This window comes from Mirounga leonina, unplaced genomic scaffold (genome assembly GCF_011800145.1).
Source record: "Mirounga leonina isolate KUSES-001 unplaced genomic scaffold, KU_Mleo_1.0 Mir_174, whole genome shotgun sequence".
NCBI lineage: Eukaryota > Metazoa > Chordata > Mammalia > Carnivora > Phocidae > Mirounga > Mirounga leonina.
In genome coordinates this window covers 64,527,998-64,542,660 of record NW_023270451.1, presented here as the reverse complement: position 1 = coordinate 64,542,660, position 14,663 = coordinate 64,527,998, and the positions used below count along the sequence as shown (strand labels likewise).

The window sequence follows — 14,663 nt, the reverse complement described above, 5'->3', positions numbered from 1 at the left end:
GAACAAAAATACTTATAGAAATACATAGAAATGACCAGAATTTTTCCAAATTTGATGGAAAACATTGACTTACAGATTTTAGAAACTCAGTGCACTCCATTCATGGCACCACAAAGAATAGCATGCCTAAACAAATCACTGTGAAACCATTGAAAAAGATTTGAAAAAAGAACTTGAAATGAGCTGGCAGAGAAATAACACATTCCATATAGGAAACGTAATACCAGCCATCTTTGATTTCTTATCAGAAATAATGGCATTTTAGGAACAAAGCAATGATAAATTTAAAGTGGTGATAGAAAATGGATTCACCTGGAATTTTGTATCCAGAGAAAATACTTTTCAAAAATGAGAGAATCCACAGCCAGCATATCTTTGCTATAAGTAAATGCTAAAGGATGGTGTTAAGGACAAAAAAGAATGCTACCAACCAGAAACTTGATGGTTAGGAAATGACCAAAAACAACAACAAAAAAGGAAATGGTGATAAATGGTGAAAGATACTGTTTTGTATTTCTTCTCATAATTTCACTAAAAGATAAATGGCTCTTTAAAAGAAAAACAGTAACATTTAGGAAGGTGGAGTTTATAAAATATGTAGAAAAATATGAACGATAGCACAGGGATGGTTAGGATGGTTAAGTGGAATTAACCACCAAAAGGTTAGTACGTACCTTCAGAGGTTATTACACTTTCAGTAGAAAGTGTAAAATGGGATATGGGCAAGTGGGGAATATGATATAGAAAGTAGGGATTATGTAGTAGAACTATATTGATTCCTAATAGACTTTGAGATAAGGATTCTTTCATAGCTCAGAGGAGGTAAACAGAATACTAATAAGTTCAAAATATGAGAGGAAAGGAATGGTAGAAAAACAATTTTTAAAAAACAAAAAAGGGGGGATACAGAAGGAAAACAAATAAGATAGTAGACTTAAATATAACCATATCAATAATTTTACGTAAATGTACTAAACACTCCTTTTGTAAGGAAAAATAGACTGAATAAAAAAGCAAGAACAAATATCACTCCCTACAAGAAATGAAGACACAAATAAGTTGTAAGTAAAACTGTAGAAAAGATATACCAAGCAAACAAGAAGCATAAGGAAAATGAAAACACTATATTAATATCAGATGGTGTATTACAAGGGATTGAAAGGGGGGCATTTCATAAGTACAAAAAGATTGCTTAATGAAGAAGATGTAACCATGGTAATGCACATGCATATACTAGCCGAACCTCAGGAATTTGAAAGCCAGAGTCTTTGTGGCTTATCTTTCAGACTGATGAAATCTTAGCCAGCCTCACTGCATTTTATTCACTTTGAAGTCTTGTACTTTAAGTGTTCTAGTTTTCCTTGTAATGGTCATAAGTAATTGTCACTATGTTTTTCCTTTTGTAAATTATACATAGTAAGAAAAGTAATAAATGTAAAAGTGCAAGCCTTATAGGATCAGGGAGTCGACCACCTAGACCTTTAAAAAATAGAAATAAATACTACATAGTGTTTTACAGTTTACATGGTGCTTGTGGATCTTGGTACAGCCCAGTTGATTTTATAATTTTGTATGCTAATTAAGTAAAATATATTAAATAATTATATCCTCTGAACTATGCTGGTAAGACTTTCTTATCTTTCAAGTTTCTTGAGTTTTGGGGTTCTGTGTCAGCTGTTTTGTTTTCTGCTTTGCCCAACTTTCTTAGATCCAAGTATATAAAAAGGAGACTCAGGGTATCACCAGCTCTGGCTTTTCATCTTTGACATTTGAGGGAACTTTGGGAGCTCCTATCATACCTCGTACCTCAAGCAAGTATTTTAACTTCACTGCCGAGGACCACAAAATGGTAGAAGCTCTTCGTGTTTGGGCATCTACTCATATTTCACCTTCTTCGACATTAGTAAAATTGTGTGATGTTCAACCACTGCAGTATTTTGACCTGACTTGTCAGCTCTTGGGCAAAGCAGAAGTGGATGGAGCATCATTTCTTCTAAAGGTAGGTATTTTAAATACTTGAAATTGTAAATTAGCACCACCTACGTATCTAAAAAGAACTTATATTTCATTCTGGTGGAATAAATATACATACTGTGTATTATAATAAGAACTTTAAATCTAACTTACCATGTTTGATGAACTTAGATATTCATGCAACTCTACTCTTGAACTTCTTTATACTTCCAGAGAAAAATAGTATTATCAATAGTTTAGATATAGTTTATGCTTTATTTCTTATTTTAGTATTAATAAAATAAAAAGTTGTTTTCTATGTTATATTTTAGTTACATTTCTACATATGCATATTTCTGCTTCCTTGTCAGGGTAGCCTTCCTTCTCATTTACTTTCTTGGCTCATTCATGTTGGGTTTTCTTCCCATGTCATTTCACTGCCTGTTTCATTGGGTAGATCACAGATGGTTTTGAAATGTTCATTTTTGTTCTGTTTTCTTTCTAAATCAGCATGATTTTTTAAAAGTAAGACCCATCTAATCTTTGTTTATACTTACCCAATTTACTCATGAATAGCTAGAGAAAAAGACAGTTGTCTGATACTAATCCTCATCTGCCCATCCTACGCACAATACATTTAAACAAACACTGCTTCAGCTCTGCTCCTATGGTTATTTCTTTATCTTCTGACTCTTTGAAACAATAGGATAAGAAACAGAGTACGAGGCACAAGTATTGGGTGTAGCTTTATTATCATTTATACCTTGCCCTTATTAAGGAATGAGGAAGATAGAAATCCCTGAATAAAAGATGAAGTGTTTAAAGTTGAAAGTAGCACATTTACATACACATGACATACTCCAAAAAAGTAATTGCATGCTGTAAAAAAATTTAAATCAAGTATGACAGCTAAAGTTAAAGCAAAGTAAAATCATCCAAAATTAGAAGGAATCCTAGGTCAACTGGTCATACTTTTTGCCCAAAGTGACATCCTTAACAGATGAGCATTTGTTAATCACCAAATACTTCCAATGACAAGTAATCGTTGCAGAGTATGAGTGTAGATCTTTTGACTGCTGTGTTAGAAAATTCTTAAATTCTGAGATAAAATCTGCCACCTTTTAGCTGACGTGGCTGAATCTACATTCACTCTAAAGCAACAAAACATACGCATGCATTCCATTTTTACAGATAGCTTTTTCAGATAAGTGAAAGCTTTGATTCAGATGTTATTTTAAAATACAGCATTCAGAAGTGAATTTATTTTTGTAAATTTCCTAAATTTATTTTATAAATGCGGAAAAATGCATTTAAAAGAATATTTTATTTCTTACAGTAACAAAAATTGGAAGCACTCATTACTAACAGAATTGTGTGAAGTATTGATATATTATAGAATACTCTGTTACAATAAAATGACATTGTAGACATGGTTACTAAGATAGATATTCATAATCTATTTGGCAATTAATGCAGTTTTATTTATATACTAAAATATATGCATAGTAAAAGTACATTAAAAAGAATATATAGCAATATTTTACTTACTCTGGGAAGTCAAATTTTGAGTGATTTTTTTTTTTAAAGGATGTTCATTTTTTATTTTTTTTTAAGATTTTATTTATTTTTATTTGAGAGAGAGAGAGAATGAGAGACAGAGAGCACGAGAGGGAAGAGGGCAGAGGGAGAAGCAGACCCCTTGCTGAGCAGGGAGCCCGATGTGGGACTTTGAGTGATTTTTTTTCTGAAATTGATTTTCCTATCACATACCAGAAATAACTTTTTAAATTATGTTTTAAACACAAAAGGAGCCAGACATTACTCCAAGTGAGGTCTGAAAAGCATGAATGTAGCATAATTATTTTCTTTCTCAGCTTGGATTTGATACTAGTGTTGTTCCCTATATTAGTAACTATGATACTAATTTATTTTAATTATTCTTGTAGACATGCTACACCAAAAACATATTAAAACAATAATATACTGTAATCCACAGTTTATTTTTAGAAATCAGAAATGGTTTAATTTTAAGGAAAATTATAATCCTCTTTGTGAATGTTAAATATATCTGTGAAAATGTTTAGCAAAATAGAATTAGAAGTATGTCTCCTTAACTTGATAAACAATTTCTCCTATAAATTAATCAAAATAATTAGTGGTAAAATTCTGAAGTCAATAATGCCAGGAACAAGACAAAAATACCCACTATTTTCTCTGTTACATTGTTCAGGAAATCTCAAGAATTCACTAAGATAAGAAAGAAAGTGAGAGATATAACTCTTTTAAAAGAAAGAGAAAAGGAAGGTCAGTACTCAAGTTATAAAAACCCAAACAATGGACTGAAAAGCTACTTGGATTAATAAAATTATTTAGTGAGATAGCTGGTTTAAACATTAGTGAAATATAGCTTTGCTACATATTAGTAATAAATAGAACACATAATTGAACAAAAGTTCTTCCAACGTCACAAAGACTGTAAAACCAGACAGTTCGGGCAAGAAATCCCTGACCTTCTGTGAGGAAACCTAGAAAGCGGGAGCATAAAAGAAAAGTAGGACTATTAAAAGGTTTTTGATTCTTTTTTTTAAAGTGTTTTAAAATAAAATGCCATTTTAATTAAAACCATATTTTCTAAATTGACTATGATTCTGAAATTTATAAGAAACAGTAAATGATCAAGAATAAGACAAGAAGAACTTGACAAGAAAACTCAGACCTCCATATCAGATATCAAAGCATATTATGAAATTATAGTAATTAAGATTATAGTAAGACTGATCAATGGAAAAGATTAGGAACCTCAGAATCAGTCTTACACTGTACATATAATATATTCATGATAAAAATAACATTGTCATTTCAAATTGATGAAGACGGATTGTTAAATGGTGATTGTTATCTATTTGGAAAAAGGAATCAGATCTATATATAATATACAAATTCCTAGCAGATTAAGTATTGATACAAAATTATAAAAGTTCCAGAATTTATTAAAAAAAAAACAAACCTGAGTTGTAAGTGATTAAAACTGAAGCATAAAAATAATGTAGCAACACTCTACTCTCTCAGCTCCTCCCCCAAAAGACTGGTAGATTCGTGTATAAAGCTATTTTAAAGTCAAAAAACAGTATACATGAAATGAAGGAACAAATTCCAAGTGGAGAAAAACCTTTGGGACATATAACTATTCCCAAAGTGTTTGTTCTGGTTCTTTGAATAATCTAGGCAACAGTGAGTGACCCAAACTCAGTGATTGGTGGCATGGTCACCAACATTATTAAATACTTCCTCTGTAAACTGACCCTGGCAGACAGCCTCTCTGTAGAAATGCAGTGTTTTCTGTTCATTGAGCCTGTTTCTCTTGTCCAGCCAAATTTCTCACATACAGAGGCATTCTTACCTCATGCCAGATGTCTTTTGTCATGCCATCTCTTAAAAGCCTAGCACAGCACAGGCTAGCTCACATGTTGAGGATGGTATGGTGCATACTTCCTCGTACTATGCCCGCTTATCTCAAGGTAGCTTACATAGCAATCCAATATATCTTTTCCTTTTCCAGCACCCATGATTTTCATTCATTTGTATTCACAGCCTCTAACATAAACAGAATGTTCCTATCTGTACTTTTAAAGGCCTTTTCCAAATTAGAACAAAGTGAACAAATGAGCAAAGTTTAGAATAACATTCCTAAAAGTTAGGGATTTATACTTAAGAAAATTAGCAAATATAGTCATAAGGGTTTATATATAAGATGGTAAAAAAGATAAAGTAAATTCAACAATATGTTAGTACTTTCTTCTAGGTAGTGTGAATTTTTTTCTTCTTTACATTTTCTACATGTCCTATATCTATGTAGTCCTTTTATAATCAGAATATACGCCATGTTTAAAGCTTAGCAGATATTTGGGGGAATACGTTTAATTACTTTTAAGTTATATTACCAGCAGATAGAACTCTTTTAAAAGTCTCTACAGTTACACAGAAAGATCATTAAACTTCACTCTACCCTATTATGGCAGGTATGGGATGGCACCAGGACCCCATTCCCATCTTGGAGAGTATTAATACAAGACCTTGTACTTGAAGGAGATTTAAGTCATATCCATCGGATGCAGAATCTGACAGTAGACATTTTAGTCTATGATAATCATGTTCAAGTGGCAAAATCTCTGAAGGTGATGTTGAGTAGCAAATGTTGTTCTTTTTTTTGTTTTTATAAATGTGGGGTAAATCATATTTATAGATGATATTTGAGGTCGAGAAATTAACTCCAAATTTATTTTTTCTTTAATCTTTAATTTGTAAAATATATTGAAAATAAGTTATTAGAAAAAAACTCAATTATTAGAAGATGCGTTAAGTTATAGTGGTTTGAACAACTTTTTAAATAAAATTAAAGAACATTTCCTGAATATTTTAAAGCTGTACACAATTTTATTATAAAAACAATAAGGAAAAATTTTATTGTATGAAGTCGTATAAAATATCTGTAAGCTTAAATGTTAAGCTTTATTAATTAATTTTTCAAAATCTAGCCTACAACTTTGTACTCATTAATTTAAGAAATTGTTAATCCACTTCTTAATATATATCATAAATTGTGTGTGTTTGTACTATACAGTTTATCAGAATTTGCTCACTGCTTTTGAGTTTTTAGGTACAAGTCCAGATATGACACTTTTTGATTATTAATATTGGGAATATTTATTCTTTTAATTCTTTTATTTGCAGGTATCTTTTGTAGCAACAAGTGGCATCATTAATAATAGCAATAATAAGAGTAACATTTGTTAAGCACATCATATGTATTTAGTACTATCCTGTGCAGTTAGTATTGTTGCCATTCCTATTTTACAAATGAGAAAACTGAGCAGTCACAGGTTAAGCCCAAGATTTCATGGCTACTTGGGTGAAGCCAGTATTTGAATCTAGTGTTTGTTTCCACAACCAGTCCTTTTAAGCAGTATAAAGAAATGATTTTCTTTATTGCAAATAGCTTCCATCCTACCTTTAGGGAGTTATACAGCCTACTTACAGAAAGTTATATGGCCTACTTATAGGAAGAAAATAGTAAAAGTGAATTGCAGTTGTTTTAGATCTGAATTTTATGTCCAGTTTCCCTTTGTAAAATAAATGTTCTTGGAGAAGGGAATAGTTCCTCACACACACAAATAAGCCTACCCAACTCAAATTGATAAATTAGATTAAAGTCAGGGTCCAGGAAGGTGATAACTGAACTTTCTTGTCCTTTATGTGTGTGTGTACATGGTTTCATACCTAACATACCAAAAGAAAATTGACTGTTGAAAATACATTTTTGATGCTTTTCCCTGATTTTCTCTACATTGATTACTTTATTTCGAAAATAAATGTAATGATAAAGCCAATTCAGAGTCTTTTTTAAATACAGATAGATTTTTGGGGCACCTGGGTGGCTCAGTGGGTTAAGCATCTGCCTTCAGCTCAGGTCATGACCTCAGCGGGGTCCCTGCCTCTCCCTTTCCCTTTGCCTTCCCCCTTCTTGACTGCTCTCTTTCTCTCTCTGTCTCAAGTAAAATAAATAAAATCGTAAAAAAAATACAGATAGAGTTCTTATGAATGAAAAAGATTTATGTTTTATTTTAGATTCTACTTTAACAATTTAATTCCCTTCCCTTTATGCTGCTTTTATAGGTCTTTCTGTTCCCCCTTGCTTGTCCTGATTCCCTTGTCCAAGTCCTGAACAACACCTAGCACAGTACTTTCCTTTTACTAAGGATGAAGTAAATAATATCTACTAGTGAATGAGTGAATCGATGAGGGCTGTGAATTTGATTTTTTTCAGCTCCCTTTTTGTCTGCTTTATCTCACCCACTAGAGGGTGCTCTGAGCACACATGACTAAGAAAATATAGGGCACTTAATGTTTTTCTGAAGATATCATAACATTGTATTATTTATCTGCAATAGAAAATATTGCAGAAATGCAGAAAAAAATGCCGCAAATGCAGAAATGTCTATCTGCCCCAAATGCAGAAAAGATATTTCTCATAATAGAAAAATGAAAAGGATTTTCTCTGTATAAGTAATGTAACTGTAGGCTTTTATTTAATGTATATTGGCATCCCATTTTATTTGTTCTAAGACAACCTCTATACCATTTGATATTAAGAAATCCCCAGAGTCCAATGACATTAATACAAATGAATTCTTATCAGCACTTGAAGACAGCTGTTTGAAATTGCATTTTTATACTGAAATACATGGAACAGATTTTTATTGTATAGGAACAGGAAAATATATTTTTTTAATAAAGAGAATAATTAAGGCAATCTTAAAGTATAATTGGCTTTTATATACATTTTACAATTGAAATCATTCTTAACATTTTTCCTCAATTTTGCTTTTTAAGTGTTACACAAGCACTCATGCATAAACCCACATATACATGGGTACACACAGACATTTCGAACTTTTTGTCTAGAAATTAAAGCAGTGTATTTCCAATCATCAGTCTTATCCTGACACAAGTTAAAAATAATTAAAAGTATATATAGTCATAATTATGTTTTGGCCTTCAGTGACCCAAGAGCTGTAGTTTGACTGGTTATTTTCAGACATACACAGGTAATTAAAAACATTAAAGGGAATTTCTTGATAGTTTGTAAGGAAGATTAAAATTATTTCTAAAGGGATAATAATTTCTTAATAGCCATATTTGCTTTGCTTTATTTTTGATGTTTACTGAAATGGGTTTTTATCACAGTTTTTGAAAGTATATTTTTTATAATTTTGGCTTTGACTCCCTCACTTGTATGTTTAGAATCTTATCCCATTACTGACAAGACTAAGCAATATGTGTCTATTATAGTAGAACATCTGGCACATTTCATAGTATATTTAGCAAGCTTAAAAAAAAAAACACAATGCTGCCTCCAGAAGGAATTTGTGGAAATAACATTTTGTCATCTTGATAAACTATATAAATAAATTCTTTCTTGGTCTTTATTGTTTTGTTATAAAAGACAGTAGTAGAAAAGTTAGTATAATAAATACCCATGTGCCTATCATCTAAATTTAACATTTTTAAATGTTTTACCACATTAATTTCAGGTACTTTTAATTTTTAGGACATAAATCTCTACATACTGAATCTTCTTTGTACCTCTGCTCATTCTTATTTTTTGCTCCCTAATATCTTCTTTCTATTTATCCTAGTATGTAGGTATGTACACCCATCTTTATTATGCTTTTATTTTATGTACTTATCTCTGAAAAATGTATGTGGTATATATATTATTCTGTAATTTGCTTTCTTTCTTTGAAATTATATTTTTAAGATATATCCATGTTCATATATGTATATGCATTAACATCACAGGGTCTTAATTATTATAGCTTTATTTTTATTTTTTATAGCTTTATTTTTAAATGATATTCTGTAGATCAAGCAAGTCCTCCCCCCCTCCCCTCCCAGTTTAGTCTTCAAACTTGACTTGCTATTCACGTTCATATACGTTTTCAGGTCAGCTTTTCAAATTCCATAAAAGACACTAGGGATTTTGTTTGAAATTACACTGAATTTAAAGATTAATTTGGGGGGATTACTATCTTTATAATGTTGAAGTTTTTCATTTATGAATATGATATCTTTCTCCATGTGTTTAGGCCTTTAAAAAAATTTTTTTGTATCTGTACAAGAGATACAGATCTCTTTGTATCTAGAAGGAGGTGGTTTTTAAATTTTGTGTTTTTTTTAAGTAAACTCTTCCCTCAAAGTGGGGCTGGAACTCATGACCCAGAGATAAGAGTCAGATGCTGTACTGGCTAAGCCAGCCACGCACCCCCATGTGTTTAGGTCTTCTTTAAGGGCTTTGTATATACATGAACTGTGCTAGTGTATTCCCTATATTTAAAAAGAATCACAGAATGATGAACATTCAGAAGGAGTGAGATAACAGTGAATAGAAATAGAGTCGGTTTTTTCTTCCAATATCTTACTTTGGAGACCATGAGGAAAATCAGTTTTGTCTTCTTTTCTTTTTTAGAAATTTCTGTGTTTTCCTTCTCTGACTCTTTTTACCCTGCACCCCTGCCGTGTTATAGATGTCAGTGGAAGAAGTCAGAGGAAAAAATACCTAAATTCCTCCCTCCTCCTCACAAAAACGTTATTGGGAGGAAAAAGGTTATATAGCTTCTTCTTTTGAGTAGGTGTCAATTTCTTTGATAAACATTCTACATCTATCATTTTAAGTCTTCTACGTTAAAAGGATATCAAATACTCTATAATTAAAGCCGTTTTTAAGATTAAACAAGACATCTAAATTATAGAACATTTAGTTCAGAATTATAATTGGTTTAATCTTGTATTTGAACTCATAAAATGTGTTTCACATTATAGTGTACAGGCACAGTGCTTATTACAAAAGTTTTCTTTCCATAAAACTTATGGAATAGGAGAATATTTTAATATTACACTAAAAAAATTTCTAGTATTCTCATAATGAGAGTATTTTAGCAATCATTTAATTAAATCTTTTTTTAAAAGATTTTATTTATTTATTTGAGAGAGAGAGAGACAAAGATAGCGACAGAGAGCATGAGTGAGACGAGTGAGCACGAGCGAGACGAGTAAGCATTAATGGGGAGGAGAGGGAGAAGCAGGCTCCCCACCAAGTAGGGAGCCCAATGAGGGCCTCGATCCCAGGACCCTGGGATCATGACCTGAGCCGAAGGCAGATGCTTAACCTACTGAACCACCCAGGCACCCCAAATCTTACCTTAAAGTACCTAAAACAAGTTATCTTCAGAAACCTCAGACAGTTTTCCAAATCAAATAGAGGGCTTAAGTTTGAGTTTGATTTAGGTAATGGGTTTCTTAACTACTTCCATTTTATCAATGCTAAGACTCAATCTTACTTTATGCTTTAATATCTGACATGGAAATATGTCTTCCATTTGAAAAAAAATATATAGATGGATACATATATATGTGCATATATACATGCACTTACATATTATATGTAGATGTATGTACATGGACATATGTAAACATACATGTATACATGCATACACACACATCCATGTACATTTATATGTATACACATGTGTGCACACACAAAAACACATGTTTTGGTTTTGATATAGTGTTCTTTGGGGCTGATGCCCAGTACACACCAGTTAAACATACCAGGATCCTTTCTGATTAGTCAGCACCCCTAATTGTTGGTCTTATGCCGTATATTGCCTAAGTATTTTATGTATCAGAAATTGTTTGATTTTTTTTTCATTTTCTAAATAATAAATAATATATTTTTAGGTTGGAAGTTTTCTTAGAATTTATAGCCTCCATACCAAACTTCAGTCAGTGAATTCGGAGAACCAAGCAACATTGTTAGCTCTAGAGTTTCATCTCCATGGGGGTACCAGTTACGGCCGGGGAATCAGAGTCTTGCCAGAAAGTAACTCTGATGTGGACCAACTGAAAAAGTAAGCAAATTATATGCCTATTTAGAAATTGTAAATAAGGTATTAATTAAGCTGATTTCCAAGATACTATTGTTCTGGACTGGGGTGGATGGATCCGGTAAGCTCTTTGTAATTGATCCTCATAACCTGTGCCAACTATCCATTTGTTTAAATAGATGAAGCAAATGAAACAAATCAAGCGACTGTAGGTTCAAATAGCTAAATAGTAGCAGAGCTGGGGATGTGGTCTAAGGTTTCCAGTAGTTGTGCACTTACGTCTACTCTGTGCTTGTGCTCTCCTTCCACCATTTGGCACATTTCCCAAGTACACCAACAAACAGTTGAACCTGGAGTTTAGCTAGTTTGGAAAACTTGATACATATCTAGAATTCCAAACATACTTAATCCTGAAAAAATATCTCTTTAAAGTGCCTATGACTGATAAAATAGGTAACAGAAGTGTTTTGGAGTATCATATTTTAAAAACTTTTAGATGTGCCCAGAGAGTGAATAGTAAGTCCTGCTACATAGGCAGTTCTCTTTTTTGTGAAGTATCTCCAGGGCTCACTGTGTACAGAAACTTTCTCGCCAGTAATCTAAAGAAAAATAAATCTTCTGCGTGTCTTCAAAGAGCTCTAGAAAATAAAACCATTCAGTAAGTTGAAATGAAATAATATTTTTATGTTTTAATATATTGAAATCAGCATGACTTTTAAAACCAATTAAATAAGCTATTTTAATAATCTTGTATCAGTTTTCTTTATTCCTCATATTGCCTTATATAGAGCATAGTATTTCACTTTTGGACTGGAATGAGATTGTTCTGACAGAATGCCATCATTAAATTCCCAGTTTCTTTTTGTTTGCAGCATTTCACTGCCCTACTGTTTTACTCATATCTTTCTAGAATCTGTTTTTTTTTAATTTGGGGTACCTTAGAACCCCCAGACCACCTGAGGAGAGCCATTACACACACACATAATTTTTACACAATTTCAGTGATTTCTTGGTTTCTAAGGATAGAACTAAACTGATCATACTGACTTTGTTTTGTGCAATTAGATTTGAAATTATATTCTTTCAATTATAGGGTTTTAGAATCTGCCGATTTGACAGCCAATCAGTGTTTTGATGGTATATGTCATTCAGAGCACGAGGACAGCTTTCGGACTCTTTCAAGTAAGGACAGTTTTTAATGTTAACAGTTTAGTCTTTGCTAACTGAAATGGCTTTATCAGTATTAGTTCTCTTTTTTAATATCTTCCCATCTCTGCCTCTCCTTTTTTATTAAATCCATATTCATTGTAAAGGAACAGGCTAAATCTATATCTGTGTCCTATGTAAAGGTAAACATTATTTCTCCCTGAATTGTATAATTGCATTTTCAAATTGGAATGGTAGGGATTACTTGATTTGTGATATATGTAGTATTTATGTATGTATGTTTACATTGTATGTATATATGTATATGTGTGTATGTGTGTATATTCATTAAAATTCTGTATTTCCTAGGCAACCACTTTGCTTGTCAGTTTCTAAAATGAACAATGGTTGTTTTTGTTGCTTTATTTCAAAGAGCTAGATTATTTTTTGATCATACATATTTTAGAAATACACCTGGTTCCCAGTCTTTATCAAGTTCATCAAGTTCCTAGTTACAAGATCTTAAACACTTAGTTCTGTATTTATATTATTGCCTGCCTGAATAGGTGACTATTCAAATCTAAATTTAAATCTTACAGATTTTCTCCTTTACCATTTTGCTTTAATATCTAATGGTACTTTCTGGGGCCTAGAATCTATGTTATGTTTTTATCCCATATTTATTTTTTCAGTGTAACTCCTTCCCTTATGATATAAGCTATTTTAAGAGTATTTTCTCTTTCTATACCAGTAATGATAAGCATTAAAATTAACATGTATTGCTTGGTTTAGGTACTAAGTGCCTAATCCTAACAGCACTCCTTTGAGGTTGAAATTATTTTGTCCCTTTTACAGAAAGGAAACTGAGGCTTTGAGTGATAGGGGTCATGTAATTCGCCCAGGGTTACTTAGCTATTAACTAATAGCAAAGTCAGTCAGATTCAAGTACAGCTTATTTGATTTTTTTTTTTTTTTTTTTTACATATTTTAAGTTTATTTCTTTATTCTCTCTGCCTTAAAACTCTCCACATTTCCTAGCACCTTGGTGATGGCATTTTAGCCTGATCTGTGATTACTTAAACTACCATTAGCAGGTCAATTTACTTCAATTTTTGACAGTCATTTGTGGACAGCATAATTTGTAATTATACTTTTTGAAACCTCTTTTCTCCTTTTACAAAGATTTTTAAATTGTTTTTAAATTATAAAGTTAATACATGTCATAATATCAAGTTACACAGCTTCCCTATGCCCTTGTGCCCACTCCTGAGGTAATGTTAAGTTTAGTGTGGTTTCTTCAACACTTTCATGTTTATACAAATATATATACCTGTACATAGACAGACCTGACTTTCCCCTCTGTTTAAAATATTTACCAAAATGGAGCACTTGTGTGCCTCAGTTGGTTGAGTGTCCAACTCTTGATTTCAGCTCAGGCCTTGATCTCAGGGTTGTGAGTTCAAGCCCTGCGTTGGGCTCCATGCTGAGCATGGAGCCTACTTAAATTTAAAAAATGGGACCATACTATACGGTTACTTTCTTTATCAGTGGATCATAGACCTTTTAATGGGCTAATCCATGTTACTCAAACTCATTCTTCTAATAGTGCACAGTATTTTATAATGTGACTCTAACATTATAAATCCAGCTATTTTCCATTTGATAGACATTCAGGTTGTTTCCAGTTGTTTGCTCTTAACAGATAATGCTTTAAAAACCATCCTTGAACAATTGTACATTCCTGCTTTTCTTTCTGTAAAATAAACTCCTAAAAGAGGGGTTGATAAATCAAAGCATAAGCAGATCTTTTATTTTAATAGATGCTATCAGATTATATGACAGAATGTCATAGGATTCATATGTAAATAGCAGTGTAGGAAAATGTCCTTTCCTCACACTCTCAGTGGTATTGGAGGTTACCACTATATGTAAATTTTGACAGTTTGGCAGATATAAGGTGGTATCTTATTTAGTTTCCTTGAGTACTTGGAAACCTGAAAATACTATATATTTATCAACCCTTTTTACTTCCTCTTTTTTGAATTGTCTGTTCTTACCCTTTACCTGATTTTCTGCTGGATTTTTTAACCTTTCTTTTTTTTTTTATCAGTTTGTGGGAGA

General features: G+C 32.1%; 1 protein-coding gene across 7 annotated transcripts in view; it reads left to right on the top strand.

Moving 5' to 3' along the window:
* Positions 1-14,663, top strand: part of POT1 (protection of telomeres 1) — an 82,249-nt gene that overhangs the window by 44,966 nt on the left and 22,620 nt on the right. For all 7 annotated transcript variants that reach the window (XM_035021032.1, XM_035021038.1, XM_035021033.1 and 4 more), the window contains 4 exons: positions 1,709-1,999; positions 5,973-6,128; positions 11,251-11,420; positions 12,490-12,578. In XM_035021032.1, coding sequence (XP_034876923.1) covers positions 1,709-1,999; positions 5,973-6,128; positions 11,251-11,420; positions 12,490-12,578 — 706 coding nt within the window. The remainder of the gene's footprint in view (positions 1-1,708; positions 2,000-5,972; positions 6,129-11,250; positions 11,421-12,489; positions 12,579-14,663) is intronic.